Source organism: Nannospalax galili, unplaced genomic scaffold (assembly GCF_000622305.1).
Source record: "Nannospalax galili isolate Female #2095 unplaced genomic scaffold, S.galili_v1.0 scaffold481, whole genome shotgun sequence".
NCBI classification, from domain to species: Eukaryota; Metazoa; Chordata; class Mammalia; order Rodentia; family Spalacidae; genus Nannospalax; species Nannospalax galili.
In genome coordinates, this window is record NW_008345609.1 from 835852 (window position 1) to 855684 (window position 19833).

The 19833-nt window shown below is 35.1% G+C and overlaps 1 protein-coding gene across 1 annotated transcript in view; it reads left to right on the top strand.

Moving 5' to 3' along the window:
* Positions 1–19833, top strand: part of Ano3 (anoctamin 3) — a 279126-nt gene that overhangs the window by 134201 nt on the left and 125092 nt on the right. Inside the window, exon 5 of the mRNA XM_008841730.1 lies at positions 18900–19058. Coding sequence (XP_008839952.1) covers positions 18900–19058 — 159 coding nt within the window. The remainder of the gene's footprint in view (positions 1–18899; positions 19059–19833) is intronic.

Consider the following 19833-nt stretch of genomic DNA (forward strand, 5'->3'; position numbering starts at 1 on the left):
ATATTGTACTCAGTACAGTTATACATTATTGTACCCTACAAAACATAAAATTGAATGAAGTTTTAACCTTCAAATAAGACCTCCATTTCATTTAAAAATACACTGTTTCATACAGAAAAACTTATTTTTAATGCAACTAACACTTAGATGTTTGCACATGTGTCTCTAATCTCTACAGATCTGATTATCACTAGTCACAGTCAGTTACTTTCTGAGATCCTTGGCATCTGAGCATGGATATAAAGTCATCAATTAGATTTCAATGGTAATATTTTCACATCTACTAATTAACATGAAGCAAATTTTTATGCTTCTTCCTCAAATATAACTCATTTTCTTAATTATTGATTTTTATGTGTAAGAGTGTGTGTGTATTTCATAAAGAACATCCCAAGCACTCTTATTCATCTATTTACACACATCCCAAGTGGCAGCCTCCCATATCCCTCCCCCCCATTGGAGCCCATATACTCTGTCATCCCTGTTACTGTCCACTGTGATCTCAGCATCCCCAGCCTTCCCCAGTGCTTGTCCATCCACTGAGTCTAGTCAGCCTATCTAGAGTTCCTTGTTTTAGGAAGATCAGTTCTTCCTCATCTAGCAGCAAGCAGTTGCCAATATTGCTTTAGATAAGATTGGGGTCTGCTGTTCATTGTCCCAGTTCTATGCTGGGTTACTATCATTGACATATTTTTGTTCTTTAAAGTAGCTATATAACTCTCCCCATTGCTTCTAAGCATTTGTGCATCAGTATACACCTAAACTGATGCCGTTGCTTGGACATTGTAATTACAGCTCTGAGACATGGGTGTGCAGGTATCTTTTTGTGTGCTCTGTATGTGATGAATTCCCAGAAGTGGCATAGCTGGATGATACTACACCTCTATTCCCTCCAGGAGTATATACAGCTTGTTTAGCCAATGTGTCTTTACAAATTGTGTTTTCTTTGTTTATGATAGCCATTCTGACTAAAGTGAGACCAAATCTCAATGCAATTTGGTTTGCTTTTTCCTAGTGGCTAAGGATGCTGAAAATGTATTTATTGTACTTCTTTTAAGACATGTTGTTTAGTTCATTTTCCTGGTTATTGATTGGATTATTTGTTTAGTTTGTACTTAACAATTTGAATCCTTTTTGTATTCGGATATTAAGCCTCTCTCAGGTAAATAACTGGTAACAATTTTCTTCAATTTCATATCCTTTCTCTTCATTCTGGTAATTGTTGCCTTTGCTGTTCAGGAGCTTTTAAAGTTGATGCAATCCCATTTATCAATTTTTACTACTATTTCCTGAGCTATTAGAGTTCTATTTTTTAAAAACTTTGTCTATACATATCTCTTGAAGTATTCCTTATATTGAATAAAACAAATATTCTTTAAGGAATATCTTTGTTCAAAAATATGACAAGGAGGATTAAACACCTACCAAAGGATATATTTAGGATTCCTAAACAGAAATCTGTAGACTGGCATGGCCATTATTGTTTTCTGTGTGATGTCACTGCACTGGAAGTTGATAGTCTCAGAAATTATAAGTACATTGTAGAGTATTCAAAACTTTTAAATTATTTTAGATAGAAACCTTCGTCTTGTTCCTTGTTTAGCTAAACACATTACTTGACCAATAGGAGACAGACAGGACACTGCCCTCATGCATTTCTTGTCAGATACAGCATCTTAGGCTTCTACAGAAGCTACTGACATATTTGAAATCAAACTAGTATGGTTTCATTAATAAATGAGAAAGGCTATGAGCAGAAGAGAAAGATCTGGGATAGGTCCTAGAGTAGACAAAGTGCACAATGTTGATACTTGAATTTGTCATGTGCCTTTGATACATTCTTAGAGTGGTACTAGGTTGAAACAGGCTAGTGGGAAGGGAGGCTTTTAGCAGAAAACCATCAACATTAACACGGCAATTTCTGGGTACTGTTAAGAGTCATTCTCACTGCTCTGTTCCTGGTCATTATTACCTAATGCATTTGGTGCTTCCCTGCAGACACCATGTTAATTTGCAAGGTCCTTTAGGAGACTTAAAACTGCTTGGCTTCCAAAATCCCAAGAAATCACTCAAACACTCTCACCCAAATACAATGACTTTGTTTATTACTACTTCATGTCCCTTTTCATTGCAAGAGGCTAAAAAAAATGCAAAAAAAAATAGCTTTGAAAATTTTGTGGAAAACATACTATTTCTACTGTATGAATTTACCTGCTTGAATCCTGTTCAGGACTATGGATTGCATATACAGAGGCTGTTATATAATTAATGTTTAATTATTTCCTTTTTTTATACATGTTACCTGTTCCTGCACACCTCTTCCTCTTCCTATGTCTAATAGATATAAAATTGGAGCCACAGTGAAACCTTAACAAATTGGAGTTGTTTGAAAGGCTGAGGTGTTATTATTTTAACAATTTTAATTTTAACATTATTATATCCATTTCCTAACTCTTCTTCCTATTCGGTTTAACTTTATAACAGACAATTTAAAAAATTATCACCTAAGAGTGACAAAGAACAAAATTTGGCTTCTGTATAGTCACACTATTGACACATATATCCAGTACTCTTTAAAGTTGCTAATTTTCAAACTGTCAGTATGAAGATAACTGGCTTAGAACATGTTAAAAGTAAAAAAGGAGGGGGCATCTTGTTCCTTGTTTAGCTAAGCATGTTACTTGACCAACCAGGAGATGGACAGAACACTGCCCTCATGAGGTAATGGCGCTTGCCACCAACTCTAATAACCTGAGTCCATCCCTGCGACTCACATGATAAAAGGAGAGAACCAGCTCTGGCAAGTTGTCTTTTAACCAATACTAGTGTGCCACAAATACAGACATGCAAACACGCGTGTGTGTGTGTGTGCACACACACACACATGCACTAAATGAACGAAAGAATAAAAATAGACAAATAGTAAAAGAAAAAGAGAAAAAAGTTACTATTTGTGAGTTGGTTAAGCTGTGTCTGGATAAGATCTCAGATAATAAAAGCTGTTCAGAGAGAAAAGCAAAGGATCAAGGTCTGCACTTCCAGCAAGCCCTAAGAAGTCAGTAAAAAAGAAACAATAGTCTTTTCCTTTTCCTCCCATGTCATCTTGTTATTAATTTTGTTTAAAGTATTATAGCCATAAGGAAACTTGTTTTTTACACACTTTGTTCAGATCTTCGACAAACCCAGGGAAAAATTAGTTAAAAATTTGCTTGCTGTTACTACATAGTACCATCGCACATGCCCTTGCATCTTCTACAAAACAGCACTGGATTTAGAGCAGTCCTGTAGTTGATTCCTTTCCATTTTTATTGAAATTTTGTAAATTTTATGTAATATATTTTTATTTAATTTAACTCCCTTCCCCATCATTACTTTCTCTTACTAACCCTTGCCAAATATCTTGCACTTAATACATATATATATATATGTATATGTATATGTATGTATATAGCGAGAGAGAGAGAGAGAGAGAGAAGAGAGAGAAAGTATGTAATATGACCCCATAGAGTCTAATTCATGTCCCCAAATATTCTTCAGTGTAAGTTCATTCAAAGGGCCCTGGGTTACCAAGTGGTCTCAAGCATTCTTAAAAATGAACAAAAATATACAAACCAAGAATGAAAATTTACTTATGCGTAATTTCCTAAATGGTCATCTGTGTTAATATATAATTTGTTCTAAACATTATATGCAATTTCTAAAGCCTATGAGTGTCCTCTACAAATCAGCAGTGGTTAAAGATGAAGGAGTTTTTGCTTGGGGGCATCTTGTCCTACTTGGATAAGTAAAAATATGTTGTCAGGTTTTGGCAGAAGAACAGTACCTTACTCATCTACATTCCAAAGAATGCTTAACCCTCTGGCGTCTCCTCTTCCATTCCTAGAACAAAGGAGAGGGTAATTGAGATCTCATTTGAGTTAGGAGCTGAGAAGTCTCTTCCCTGTCTTCTCCACATTTCTGTTTCACCTCCCCAGTGAAGGTTGACATTATCATATAATGCTATTTATGAAAACTTAGGATCTGATTTCCATGCAGTTTTGTTTTGTCCTGGATTGTTCTTTGTTTTTGTTTTGTTTTCTTTCTGTCTACCATGTGTGAAATCGTACTTACATATTATATGATCAGTAGAACTTAATCTTTGGTAAACTTTCATTTGGTCAACTCAAAGAGCCATCATAATGGCAGCAGTTGTTTCTTGAACCTAAGTGTTTGATATATGCCAGATTTTCATTGCTATTTAGTGCCTGCACTTATTTTATTAACGCATTCTTCTTTTATATATATGTAGTCCTTAGACCCCACTGAAAATACAGGCATTTATTAATCACAGAAATAAGTGAGCACAGCCATGGTCCACTAGTTTGAAATGAATCAACTCATTTATCACTGTGGCTAGACTGTGAGATCATGTCAGTTTTGTTCACCCTTTTAAACCCATGCCTGGAATAGTAACTGAGACAAAAGAACATTAAATAAAAAATTTACTAAGTCTCTAGTTCTGTACTGTAGGAAACATCTGTCCTATTTTAGAATGAATAAACCAGAAACAAGTGAAGATAGTGATAAGAAAATCCTAGTTCATCTAGGTAAGACAGCAGAGGCAACATTTAAATCTAAGTCTCTCTATAAGCTTCCAATGCCAGGCCATCCTGGCCTCATATGGTGGAAGAAGTTAAGGTTGAAAAATCAAAAATAAAAACAAAAAAGCACAAATGTCAGAATAATATATGTGCTTGATATGTTCATGTTCAAATGGGATTGATACTATCATGGGTGCTACATTCATGCTCATTTTATTTTTCTGATTACTATTTGACTATTCCCAATAGCCTGAACAAGTATCTGGGAAGGAATGGGCATTAAAACCGTATTAACAATAGATATGGTATGGTTTCTCTAAGACTTAGCTCAAATTATTTTCTAAATACTTTAGATTCATGCACTGGGTTTGATTTTGCTCTTTAGGTTAAGAAAGTTAGCTTTGATCATCTGATTTTCCTTGAATCTGATAGTTTCTTTTCTCATTTACTGAAATACTTTTTATTTCCACACTGGAGCTTTCTGGAAAGAGTTCTACAGGCAGTTTTAAAGGTGATATGGTCTCAAAGATAGACAGGATTTTAATAACTTTCAAAGTCTTCACAGAATTACAATTTTGTTTTGTTTTGTTTTTTACAATGCACATTATAAAAGATTCACACACTCAAACAGTAACAGAGATGATTTTTATCTCGTTTCAAACTAATATCCTTATGAGTCCTACCTAACAATTTTATTTCTATTTTGGAAGAGAGGGGGTTTTTTTGAGACAGGATCTCCCTGTAGCCCTAGCTGTCCTGGAACTCAATATGTAGACCAGGCTGGCTTCGAACTCACAAGATCCTCCTGCCTCTGCCTCCCGAGTGCTGGGATTGAAGGCGTATGCCACCACACCCATCTTTATGCCTATTTTTAAATCATGTGTCATCTATGAATTTTACTAGCTTTAATATATTGTAGTTATTAAATAGAGATGATGGCCTCAGTAGTTCCTCTACAGATTTGGGATACTAACATCTGTATCTGGAGTTCCTGTAGCTCTGTCCTGGCCTTCTTCCCTCCTCTTTGAAGTCTTCAGTGAGTATAACTCCCTGGCCGAACCTCAGATGCTCCAGGCATCTCCACCTGACTTCTGGGCATTTGCTTCTTATATTTCACCATCCAATTAACAACCATCTTCCCTCAATTCTTATTCTTGGCTTAGAAAACAGTCAATAAGCCCAACTTAGGTTTAATATAAGCTAATCTGTTAATGGCTTCCTATAGTGACATATTTGCCAAAGGATAGTCTTTAAGTACATTTTAAATATTTTAATTATATGAACTAATTTTAATGTGCATTAGAAAAGAACAAAAAGCACAAGGAGCTTCTCCTTTGTAAATTAAAATTTTAGCAAGCTCTAATTTTGAGAGCATGTTCTAAAGAAAAGTCACTAAATTATTGCTCTATGGCTTTGAACATGCCATGATATTGTATATTGTATAAACACACTAGAAATTAACGTGGAAAAATGCCATATTGTGTTTCATCTAATAACTTCCCAGATGCTTCCACCTCCCGTGTCCGTAGCATTTCAGAAGTGTGCCACTCACATTAGCTCTTCCTTTACTTTTTTGTTGCTACTTTTATTTATGATTTTTATCTTGGAAATTGTTCAAGACAGGTTTGTTAGCAGATTCTCTGCCTCTTATTGCTGTGTGGTAGTCTCTGTGCAGGCTTAGATAATCATTTTGATAATAGTCTATAGGACATGCGCACTCCTTCTACTCTTCCTTCTTTTCCTTTACTCTTACAAATAATAGACTTATTTATGACTTTTTCATATATGTGTAGTTTTGATCTATCCCCCCTCTGGTCCTGCACCTCTTCCTTCATCTCCCTGGTTCCTCTCATTGCCACTATACATTTCCATACCCAGTACTCTCTCTTCCACTTTCATAGCACATGTGTTCTAATATCTTCTCTTCCCTCTTTGCTCCTCTCATAGGCTCCTTCTAGTTTCCTGACCTCTACTTATACTTACTAATACCTAAATGCAGATATTTACAAGTTAGAAGCTGGGATCTGCATACAAAAGAGAACGTGTCATATATGTCTTAATGAGCCTAGGTTATGTCACTTAATATAATATTTTCAAATTCCATTTATTTTACTGAAATTTCCATAATTTTGTTTATCTTTATAGATGGACATATTCCATTATATAAGCATAGCACATTTTCATTATCTATTCTTTTTCTGAAAGACAGCTAGGCTGTTTCCAGTTGATTGATCCTGTGAACAGAGCAGCAGTGAAGATGGATGAGCAGGTATATCTGTGGTAGGATACAGAGTTCCTTGACTATAAACCCAGGCATGTTACAGCTGGGTCATATAGTAGTTCTATTTTTAGTGTTTTGAGAAGTCCTCACACTGATTTTCATAGTTGCTGCACGAGGTTACACTGCCACCAACAAGCTATTTAGAGTTCTTCTTTCACTTATCCAGGCAAGAATTTGTTGTCATTTGTTTTCTTGATGATAGTCAATCTCACTGGGGCAACATGGAATTACAACATGGTATTAATTTGCATTTATCTGTTGCTTAAGGTTCCTAACACTTTTAAAAATGTTTGTTTGCCATTTTTACTTTTTTATTGATAACTTCATTTCATTGACACCTTTATTATTTAGCACGGTATTCTCTGGCAGAGGGTGTTTAATTTTTACATTTTTTTCTTCCATTAAACATCATCTTCAAAATTTTGTAAACCACATAGTCACTGTTATTACCATTCATCCCATATTTATGAAATGGAAGGTTTGATATTTTTATGTTTGTGTACATTATAAAATCAGTGTGATTCTTATCAAAATATCATTCATGTTCTTCATAGAACTGAAAAATCCTAAAATTCATATATTATAATAGAATTTAAATAACCAATTTAACCTTGAGCAAAAAGAGCAAAGCTAGAAGCATTGTACTGCCTGAATTCAAGATACACTAGAAAAATATATTAACCAAAGAATCAAACAACCAGTGTAAAAACGGGCACTCAGACCAATGAAAGAGAGTCCAGAGTCCAAAAATAAATCCATGCACTTATTGCTAGCAGATTTTCCACAGATTGCTAAGCTCATACAAAACGAAGAGGACAATCTTTTCAGTAGTGTTGGAAGAATGTATATGCACTGTGGAAGAACAATACTGGGTGCATCATATTCTAAAACCAACTCAAAATTGATTTAAGTCTTAAGTATAAGTCATTAAACTATGTGACTCCTGAAAAGTATACAAAAGAAATGCTTCAGGAAGTGTACAATTATTAGAGTAGGCAGAAAGGGTAATGATATTTTAGATAAGACCTCAAAAGCTGAGACAAAAGGATAAATTATAACATATCAAATTACACAGGTCAGATACAGGAAAGAAAATAAAAAAGGAAATGAAGGGACAGCCTACAGAATGGCAGAAATAAACCTTAGAAAGTGTGTATCAGCGAAGCAGTTAATGTCTAAACTATACAAGGAATAACTAAACTTAACTATTCAAAGCTCTTAGGAAAGTAAACATATAAGCATACAAATATTTATCAAAAAGTCAGAATATCTATTTCTCAAAAGATGATATACAAATGGCCAATGGGTATTACTAATGTTTAAATAATAATTATCAGGAAAATGTAAATCAAAACCTTAATTAGATATCGCTTTCTTCCAGTGTGAATGACTGCTATCCAAAAGAATACAGAAAACCACTGGCAATGTATAGAAAAATGGAATTCTTCCACACTGCTGTATAACTTTCTAGATACACTAAAAATGCTAATATTTTTCTTAAAAAGATTAATTGTATGATGCATGAATTTTGTATCAATATGTTGCTTTTGAAAGAGATTCTGAAAACTTAACTTATGTGCAATTAAATCCGAAAAAGTGATTTTTATATTAAATGCTAAAATGCAATATCGAAGGCATATTACTGTCACCACTTACCTCTAAAGAACTCTTGAACATCTTCATTAAAGTCCATTTTTTTTCTTAGAAATGTAGATTACTGTATCATATGTGTGTGTGTGTGTGTGTGTGTGTGTGTGTGTGTGTGTATTATGCCAAGCTTGTCAAGGGAATTCTAAATTTACAAGAATGTACTCTTAGAACTAAAGAGATTCCAAGAGATGTCTGAAGTCAGAGTTTCTCAATCCTGCATCTGTTAAGTCATGGGGGAGCCCACACATGAGTTCCAGGGAATTTTATAAGCCCCCTGAAGGTGCATGAAAATTTATTTTAATAGTCAAGTATAATTTTTTCTAAAGATATTGTGCACTACAGAAGAGCTGAAGTCATTGGTTTTGTGTTGAACTGTCTTTTATAATTTAAGGCACTACCTTCGTACATCAAAGTTAGCCTCCACTAGCAGAAGCACTCGGAGCCTTAATCTTATATAGCACCTGCAGGTTCAGTTTATCTTTCTCTCCTTATGAATACCTGACTTTTACCTGAAAATACTCTGGACCAAGAAAGAACAAAGCTTGTATAAGTATAGTCAGTGAAATTCTATGATATATTTTCAATGCCAACTTTCTCATTTTCTAGCATGTCTTGATTCATTTATTCTCTGAGTAGATTTTTAGCAACCAAAATAAGATCATATGCTGTATAATATCAAGAAAATGTAGTTGTTTTTAACAAGCTTCTTTCTCTTTTCTCCATTAAGAGATCCTTGTCTCAGTGATAGAACTTTCAGTGAATAACAATTTTAATGAAAACAGTTTTCTGTACACGCATAAATTCAACGTTCCAATGATTCCTTTAGTCTGCAAAAATCCAATAAACTCTTATCATATAAAATTCATCTCAGTGCAAAGAGTAAGGAAATATTATTCTTTGACCCCTCAGAGTTTATGATCAATAATAGTAGGGATATCATGATTGAAACTATTTTGCTTCAGAAACGTATGTGAATTCCCTAGTATTCCCTAGTAAGGACTCTGCTGATGATTTGTAATTATTCTCTGCTGGAGGCTTTGATGCATAATCTGGAAATTTGTCATTTTACGTTAACTATTCCAGTGAAACTAAAGCCTTTGATTGAGGTAGTGTTCTGGGGCCATTCTTATGTTTCAGAGAGATTGTTCTTTGCCCTATGTTTTGTGGTGACATCTGATTTTACATTTGTAAAAATGAAAATAAATTCAAATTGCCTTTGTATAGTTTGACTTCAATGTGTTGGTTGCATCTTTTTAAGGCAAGTGCTTGTTTTACATCTGTTACCAATCTAGAGTCAAAAGAAAGGAGAATCTTATTTAAAGCCCACTTACTATATGGGTCCAAATATAAAATATCTGTGCGGAGCTGAGCTATCAGATTCACTCTCCCAAAGTATCACTGACAATCAGAAAATTACAACTACAAAACCTGCATTTGCAGGTTCTGCAAGGACCCTTGGGGGTAAACATGGCAGGAAGCAAGTTTCAGGAAAGCTGCTCAGCTCTCAAATATATTTTGACCTGGACTTGCCCTAGTAATTTCTTGCATATTATTCAATATTTCTAACTGTTTTGCTTTCCAGGCTTTTCTGTTTGTCTTCATTAGAAAATTGATATAAATAAGCTAAATAGAAAGTTTCTTAGGAATGGTTTCTTCGGAACTATGAACTTACCAATCTTTTAAATGTTTTGTAAGTATTTATAAGAAATCACCATGAGATTTGTTTGTGAGTCCCATAAAGGAGAATATGGTCTAAATAACAAGAAACAATACATTGAAATTATGTGTCTAATTTCTTATTAAATGTTCCTTTATTTGGTATATGTTCTTTTTATATTTTAATTGTATTTTCTTATATTTTAAGTGTTATTTTTATTTTTAATGTATGAGTGCATTGCCTGCATGCAAGTGCAGGCAGAGGTCAGAAAAGGGTATTGGTTCCCTGGGAACTGGATTTAGGGAAGATTGTTAGCTGCCATGTGGGAGCTGGGAATTGAACCCTGGTTCTCTACAAGAGCAGTCAGTGCTCTTAACCACTGAGCTATTTCTTCAGCCCCAACTATTACATATATATTCTTAAATGGTACTTTCTTCTGCCCAGCTGTCACAGTATCTGGAGTAAAAATCTTAGCCATGAAGCTATCTGATATGAGTATTCTAGTCACCAACATAGAATTTGTGTTTCTATCTTATGAAAAAAAGATAGTGTTGACACTATGTTTAGGAGGTAACCAAACTGGCCAAGCTCTTAACAGAACTGAAGCTGACATCTGTTCACCACTGAGGTCAGAGGTTTGATATTCCTATAAAACATAATTAAAGATTGATTATTTGGATCGGAAATTCATACTTCCATTTCTGGCATGTTTAATGATAAGCTAAGTGCATTAAAATGCATGTATGTTAATATACACTTTAATCCCCAGAACACTTAGGAAATTAAATTATTCTCTTCTTAGTAAGTACTATTTTAAAATGAAAAATGAATCTGGTGCAGAAAGCAGAACTTTGATAATTTGAGCAGTATTTAAGAAGTTTCTACTATACATAAATGTTCTTCTGAAGTGCAGTATATATGTTTTCCATTATTTTGATAAAGATTTTTCCTTTGTAAATATATTAATTTCTTCACAGTCATATTTCTTATGTATCTGTACTGAACACCTTGGTTTTAATAAGAAATAGGGTTTATAATCAGCATCTAGTAAGGGATGGTTGTATTCTGAAACAGGCTTTAATTAAATTCCAAGACTTTGAATTTCTTTTTCCCAATTGAGAAGTGTAAAGCTGGGTGCTCTGGGTGAAATGTTCCATCAGATTAAAAATGTCTAGGCTTTCATCTCTTAATTCAGCATTTAAGATTGCTACAAAGACACATAATGAGCAGAAAATCAATGCCATTATTGGAAACCAATGGAAAATATTTATTAGCTTTTTTAGCATTTTATTTATTATTTTTATTTTATGTGTATGAGTGTATTGCCTGCATGTATGTAAGTGCACCTGTGTCATGCAATGCCTGCAGAGGTCAGAAGAGGGCATTAGATACCCTGAAACTGGAGTTACTGAGAGTTGTTAGCTGCCATGTGAGTGCTGGGAACCAAACCTGGGTCCTTTGCAAGAGCAGTCTTAACCACTGAGCCATCTCTGCAGTCCCAAAAAGATCTTGTAAGTCATTTTTGGAGTAACTATGTCAGGGTTAAGAAACAATCCTAGAACACTCACACTGACTTAATGGGCTGAGAGCATCCAGATGACCATCAGATAATGGAGGAACATTGGACTAATCTGTCTACTTTCTGTCCTCAACATTGGGCTAAAGGTGCCACATGATAAAGGAAACCAAGCAGGCCCTGCCCTTCCTAATGGTGCAGTCTCTGAGAAAGTGTGGGCCATGTCCTTTGTCCTGCCCCTCTATCTTTCATCAACTGTCTGTGTCACTTTCTGAATCCAATGAAAATAGAGAATGTACAAAATGGGCATAGCAATCATTGGTTGGTTGTATTCTGAATACCAAAATTTGCAGAAAAGGAGTAAATGTGGGTAGGAGTAGGTATGGGCAGCAGCTAGGAGTCATGATAACAAGGAATGGTTTATCTTTTTCATTTTGTGGAATATGGTAAAATAAAAATTCCTGAATATTCAAAATCAACAAGATTTGATCTGCATAAACTATGCATGTTACATAAATCTATCTATATCTGATGGTCAGTTATTTTAGATTATCTCCATATTATGGTACAAAACAGATCTAGCATTATTTAGCAGTATTTTTATCATCTGGGAGTAGAGTGAAACTAATGTACCCTCAACTCTTACCCATGATGCACACAGAAGGACACACTGGCCAAGTTTTAGAGAATAAGAGACTGTAATTTCCTGTTTATTTTCATGTCCCCAATTTTTTATTTAACTCTAGACTTGGCATATAAGAGAAAGCATTTACTATTTGTCTAAGTCTCACATAAAATTAGATAAATACAAGAAGTGGAAGCAAAAATAAAATCATAAAACCTTTAACAAAAATAAAATAAAAAATACTGAAACTAGCGTTAAAGGAGGAAGAACACCTTTTTATTTGTTTTTTACTGAATTTTTTGTGTATTTCATACCTAACATCTCAAACAATCTTAATCATCTTTACACCCCTGTCCCCACTGGAGCACTCCCATAGCCGCCACCCCTCCCCACCCCCCACTTGGGGCCCATATACTCTGTCACCCCTTTAAGGCCCACTGTATCATCACTGTCCCCAGTTGCTCCCCAGTGCAAGTCCATCCACTGAGGTCTAGCCAGCCTATCTAGAGTCCCTCGTTTTAGGAAGATCAGCTCTTTCATCTAGCAGCAATCAGCTGTCAATATCTGTTCAGATAAGATTGGCATCTGCTGTTCATTTTCCCAGTTCTATTCTGTGTTATAATCTGCCTGAGTTATCATGGGATTTGTGCATGCAAATACCATTGCCATAGACTCATATGAGCAGGTTCCCAGGAGCTTTTAGGACTCTGTTTCCATACGGTCATGTACCTCTTCCCTGACTCTTAAAATCTTTCTGCTCCCTCTTCCACAATGGTCTCTGAGCTTTGTGTGGGTAAAGTTTTATAAGGGACTTAATAAAGTCCTGTCCAAGAACCATCATTCAGCAGACTCTTGATCTCTATGTTTTGCTCATTTGTGACCTTTTGTGTTCCTGGCCCTTTGTTGCATGAGGGAGCTTCATTATTGAGAACTGAGAGATTCATTAGTGTCCTCTGCTTTACCATGTTTTATTTTCTATAAGCCTTAGGTGTAGAGGTTGCATTGTAGATGTGTCACTTAGGCCTGGGCAATTCGTAGACAATGTGCATGTGTAACCAGTTGTGGTACTTGGTAATAGTCTCTTACTGGTGCAAAATGATCTTCCGCAGCCCTTGATAACCTCCCAGAACTTCAAGGTAAGACCCTACTACCAAAGACAGAGCATTCTTTGGGCACAGAATTTAGAGCAATAGAGCTACAACTGACCTGAAACCACTTCCCATGAAGGCTAGCTCTCATAGTTTTAAGAGCGTTATGAAGGCACCAAGGTAAAGCATAAATGGATGACCCAACACCAGCTTCAAGATCAAATAACCACATCAATGGCCAGCACAGCATATGACATTGATGCAGTAGTGGCACTTTTATCTTGGGGGCAATCAACAGCTACCTAATTGCACTAAAAGTCCACTCAATAGGAGGAAACTCATGTGTGGTACTGTAAACATAACCAAATGCACATTTACAGAGAGGCCACAGATCTTAGAGAAAATCCCAAGACTGTCACATCTCTAAACAAATGTGATTTCTTGCTATGATAAATATAAGGATAAATACATATACACACATACATATATGTGTGTGTGTGTGTGTGTGTGTGTGTGTGTGTGTATCCTTATATTTACAGACACCACTCATCAAAGAACCTTTTTTTTAATGACAAAGCCTTGGAGAGACTTTTGCTGAGTGCTGTGAGACTGGTATCTGCTGATGGAGAAGGGGGTGGGTTGTAGTTCTAGTCCTTTGTCTTTCCTGCAACTCACACTCATGCTGCATGTGGGTTGTGCATCAGGCCAGTGAAGAACCTGCTGTCTTTCAGAGCCAAACCTGCATTACAAGATTCTTCTTTTTGCATACAAGAATTCACTGCTGGCAACCCTTAGCTTTGTGGTCTGTGGGCTAGACATGTTCTCACTTGCTCTAGAGGCACCCTAGTTTGTGAATCAGGAAATGGCTAATATCAAAGCTTTGGGGTATCCCTACAGTATATAAGAGAATTAAACAGAAATTTTAGATTTTTAGTGGAGGTGGAGAACTGAGGGAACTCTTCACTCTGCCCACTAGCCAGATTGCTTTCAGATCTCATCAAGCAAAAGGACAATGTCAGTCAAAGGAAGGAGAGTCAGAAATTATGATACACTGGACCTGTACTGAGAAATTGAAAGTTTTCAGTCCTGACTAACAGAAAATGTACATGACAGAGGGACACTTCTGGGGTTATGTGCTAAAATGCCTGGAAGCATTCCAGTGTTTTCTTATTTCTTATCCTTAAGATTTACCACAGCATATGGCACATGATAAGTGATAAATAAATGGTTGTTAGATTCAGAAGGATAAACATCTAATACCCAAACATACACGCACATGCACACACACGCACACACACACTCGCACACACATGCACGCTCACACACGTGCACACACATACACGCACACACATGTGCACGTACACACGCACACACACACACAAGCACACACACGCACACATACACACATGCACACACACATGCACGCACACACACACAAACACACGCACACACACACGCACATGCACGCACACACAAACACAGGATACCTTAATGGACAACCTTCTGCTACTCTTTTGCAAACGTGTTTTACAAAGGGGCTAAAATCTTAAAATCTTTATAAAGATTTACTTCTCAACAGAAATCAAAGATTTAAAAATTCTTGAGATATTGTTTAAGAAAATCAGATTTTCTGAGTCTCTGAGCTTCATGGTTTCCAGATGAGAAGGTACCTAATTAATTATCTACATCTCAGATTCTTTGCAAAAATCCACTCTTACTGTTTCTTGGATGTAATAAATATGAAAAATCTGAATAAAAGTGGAACATATTCCACATTTTAATTGGAAAACATTTCACTAATCCAGATCATTCAAGTAATGAGATTTGATTTCACATTTTTACCAGCTGTTACTATAAAAAGCAGTTGAAGGAGTTTTACTTTTTGTGTCTAAATGTAATGGTATGAATAATAAATTTTCTGTCAGTTCTACATTTAAGCAAAAGTTTTAAACATGGATTAATGAACACCATTTTAATGACTGTCCTACCTATTTAAAGAAAGGACTCAATCTTATAATTATATAGAAATTATATTGAGTTCCTTAGGAGAAATTTATAAAACTTGCTTCTTTTCATTAATATCTTGATATTTATGTTGAATTACATTTGGAAAAGAGATAAAATTGATTATTTATAACGTAGATATGATGTAATAGCCACAGTACTAGTTAATGCATTTTGTGGCATGTTTACTCAGAAAGAGAGGGTATGTAGGTTGCTTATTGTCAAAAATATGTCAGTTTTAAAATAGACAACTTTTTCTTTAAGAAGGCTACTTGCATGAAGCTAGAATGACAGCAGTCTAATACAACCCAAGTTCCATTTCGCTCCATTCTGTTAAAAACCTAACATTTAATTTTTTCAAAAATTTCCTGTTTATTATTTTTTACAGCAATGGAGCAACCAGTTTGTTAAACTTATTGAACGACTTTTTCTTCTAACTAATTAAATACGTTGTTAGTACTACAATGCTCAATTGCTGTTTGAATTGAACTAAAGAAGGCTCTTTCCTAAGAAAAACAAAATACAGAGAACAGTGGGTCATAGATGAAAAGCAGAAGGCAAGCAGGAAAGCAGTGCTATTTAATCCTGTGAAGGTTCATCCTGAACTCGTCTATAAATATTGAAGAGAAGAAGTTAAATGATGACAATGTTTTTCTTGACCTCATATTACTTTTTCAGTTTTTAAAAATTATTTATTTAATAACAAAATACTTAGAAAAAGCATTTCATTACAATGGCATTGATATATTCAATAACAATTTTCTGAGCTAAGATGTATCTCTTCCAAAATTGGCTGTAAATTTTTGGGGTTATAGTTGAATTATTACATTTATACAATATTGTACTCAGTAGAAACCCTAAAGACATAAAATTAAATGAGGTTTTAACCTTTTAAAAGATCTCCATTTCTTTATTAAAATACAGTTTCAGACAGAAAAATTCATTTTTAATGCAATTGACATTATTTTACTTATTTATTTTTGTTTTATGTGTATGAGTGTAGTGCACCCATGCCCTGCAATGCCTGCAGAGGTCAGAAGAAGGCATCGGATTCCCCTGGAACTGGAATTACAAACAGTTGTTAGCTCCCATGTGGGTTCTGGGAATTGAACCTGGGTCCTCTGTAAGAGCAGTCAGTGCTCTTAACCACTGAGCCATCTCTCCAGCCCCAATGACCTTATATTCTTTAAGTTAGGGCTACACAGCATACACACTGTGGATTATCGGCTTTTTTCCCGTTTTCATATCCTCCCGTCTTTCTTTCTTCTCTCTTTCTACAGATAGATATTTATTGACTCCTATTATAGTTTTATTTATGGGTTAGATATTTTGACTAATCGTTGAGTAAAATAGCAAAAAAAAAAAAAGAAGCAAAATTCACCTTCATAAAATGTTGATTCTAGCAGCAAAAATAATTAAAAATAAAAAATTGAGTATAATGATAGTTAGCAGATACTATGAAAGAAAACATGAAGGAAAGCGGGATCAAGAGTGGGGAGTGCCATACATAACCTTTGGAGCACCATTAAAGAAAGGAGTCACTGTACCTCATGCATGCTGCTGCTGAGGATCACTCAGTAACTCAGCCCTCATATTAAGAATAAACTAGAGAAAAGCAAGGCAGACAGGTCAGTCTACTGCAATATGCTAACCAAAAGATCACAGTTCATACCATGGAAAATGAAAAATGGCACAAATGGTGAGAAAAATGAATCACATGTCTTTTTTATATATAGATGTTCTGTGTACCAGTTAAGATGTCAAATATGTGATATCTCTAACTTAATTCTTTCCTTTTCTATGTCTTCGGAATATTACCTAACCTCTTTAGCTTCATATATTCTGATCAGTAGTCACCTGAAAGGGTTATAGGGGCTAAACTCCGCAACTTTATGAAATATTTAGCAAAATATGTGGCTCAATGTAAATGTCCAACAAGGACAGTTACTTTTGTCAGTATTTAAGGATAAGGCCCTTGCGTGTCTGCTGGTATTGGGCACTTAGCCCTGTTCTGGTAAATAATAAAATATTTCTAGAAACATTGTAAACAGTGTAACTACTCCATTCATTGAACAAAAGACAATGTTACATATTCTTATCCTAGAGCCTCAGGGCAGGGGCAGATCACTTTTTGAAGTCCACCTCAATGACTTCTTGCTTTTTAACTCTTTGGGCACCATTTCCTCAGATCCTCACATCATTCACCTGGAGCTGTACATGTGTCCAAATTATATTTTCCCCAGTACCCTGATATGCCTTTGTCTGAAATTATGTTAGCCCTCTGGGTGTTAGGTGGCTTTTTTTGAATCTCAAGAATGCATATTTTGGAAATGGAATAAAGAACTTGCACAGATAGCCACATAGGTGGAAGAAAAATAAAGAAAAGAGGAGAGGTTGACACTAGCTAAAAATGTGGACCTGAGTTCAAGTCCTGACTCTTCTGTGTAGTCTTGGGACGTATGCTGCCAAAGTACCCCCAAGGAAGTCATCAGGAAATTTTTTGCATCAATAAAGCTTGTTTCGTTTAAAAATCTTAGAACAGATAAGAATATTATAAACATAGTCTTTCTAGTGCTTTTCAAGGGTGTTGTTAGAGTAGGGTTTTCAAAGGATTCTAGACCCTTGATTAAGTTATTTTAATATGAATCTTGCAAAGCAGATATTTGACTGAAAATTCACCAGTTTAGGAAAACAAGTTGAGACATTTCCAACAGCAAGATGGGGGCCTGGGGACAGGGAGACCACAGTGCACATGGAGGCAAGAGGACAACCTTGCTACCTTAGCTAAGGCTAGCATGCCTTATACCTTCAGGAGATTATCCTGATCTGCCTCCCAATTCCTGTAGGGGCATGCTGGGGTTGCAACCACTTTCACTACTGGGTCTCTATACCTAGATTCTGGGAATCCGCAGTCAAGTACTTAGTATTGCTTAGCAAGTACTTTTATTCACTAAGGTATCTCCCAAGACCTTTCAGTCTTGAACAGTAGCTATGGGTTTTCATGAAGGCACTATATCCAATGTCTGACAATTATCTTCTTGAACCAAATATTTCCTGAAGCTTTCAACTCAGGAATTATTGTTTGGTTTCAGCTTTATTGAACATAGATTTAGAAAAGCAATGCTTTTTGTAAGTTTTAAGTTTTGTTTTCATTTTTTCACCTCTGCCTTTATCTTTAAATTTCACATTGTAAATAAATAAGATAAGGTGTGAAAATAATTATGGCTGGACATGGTTTAGTAAATATGTAAAGAAAGCTTATGGAATGAACCATACACACACATCCAACTCAGGAATCAGTCATACAATTAAAAATCTCAAAATATCACTTACTAATTTGTCTGATACATAGATTGCAGACTATCCTGAATTGTCTTTACATATCTCTCAATTGGAATATAAAACACATATTTTCTGGTATTGTTTTGCTAAGGAATATAATCAACATGCATGTTTATCTAGCTTCTACTGTTACTAATGATTTTTCTTCCTTCACAGAATGACATGAATTACATAGCATCCAGTGGGCTTTTATTCAAAGATGGCAAAAAACGAATTGATTACATCCTGGTATATAGAAAGACAAATATACAATATGACAAAAGAAACACATTTGAAAAGAACCTGAGAGCTGAAGGCTTGATGCTGGAGAAGGAGGTAAATGCTTTCTATGGTTGATTTTGTGGAATTATATCCTCAAATAGACAGTCATTCATGTTTTAGTATGTATCATCTATTCTATATAGCATTAAAAACATGCATATTTTCCCCAAGTGTAAAATAAGCATATATACATAGTCCTATTTAAATATGCATTTAATTTTTGCTCTATATATTTCTGTAGATCTTAAATATTTTTCGAAAGACATGGTTATTTTTGCAAATTGAGAAACTGAATAAGTAATGATTATATGCAAAGTATAAAACCCTGTTAAAGGAAAACTCAAATGTAGAAAGGAAAAGTTTGCCAAATTGCTAACAATTGTGTTTAATTGCTGACGCTGTAAGCTATTCACCATTCTCTTTCTTTTGTGTTTTTTTAAAAGTGTTCTTTAAAGGACTTACTTCATTTCTAGTTGAACAATAAAAGTATGAAGTTCTCTCGAAAAAAATTGAAAGAGTAGAAAGGAAGAGGAAAGATCCTCTTCATAGGCTTGTGATGCCGAAATTGCCATCTTAGCTATTTTTACTGAATCGTCTATGATTTTAAAATCACATTTCATCACATTAGAGAAAAAACAAATCCTACTATAAAAAATCGGCAAAGTCAAAAACTGTAAAATTAAAGCCTGGGTCCACAACACTATTCCAAAGAGGCCGTCTCTCATCTCATCTAACAGCTGCTCCCTACAAAGTGCCCATCAGTATGATAAGTATTATATATATATATATATATATATATATATATATATATATGTGTGTGTGTGTGTGT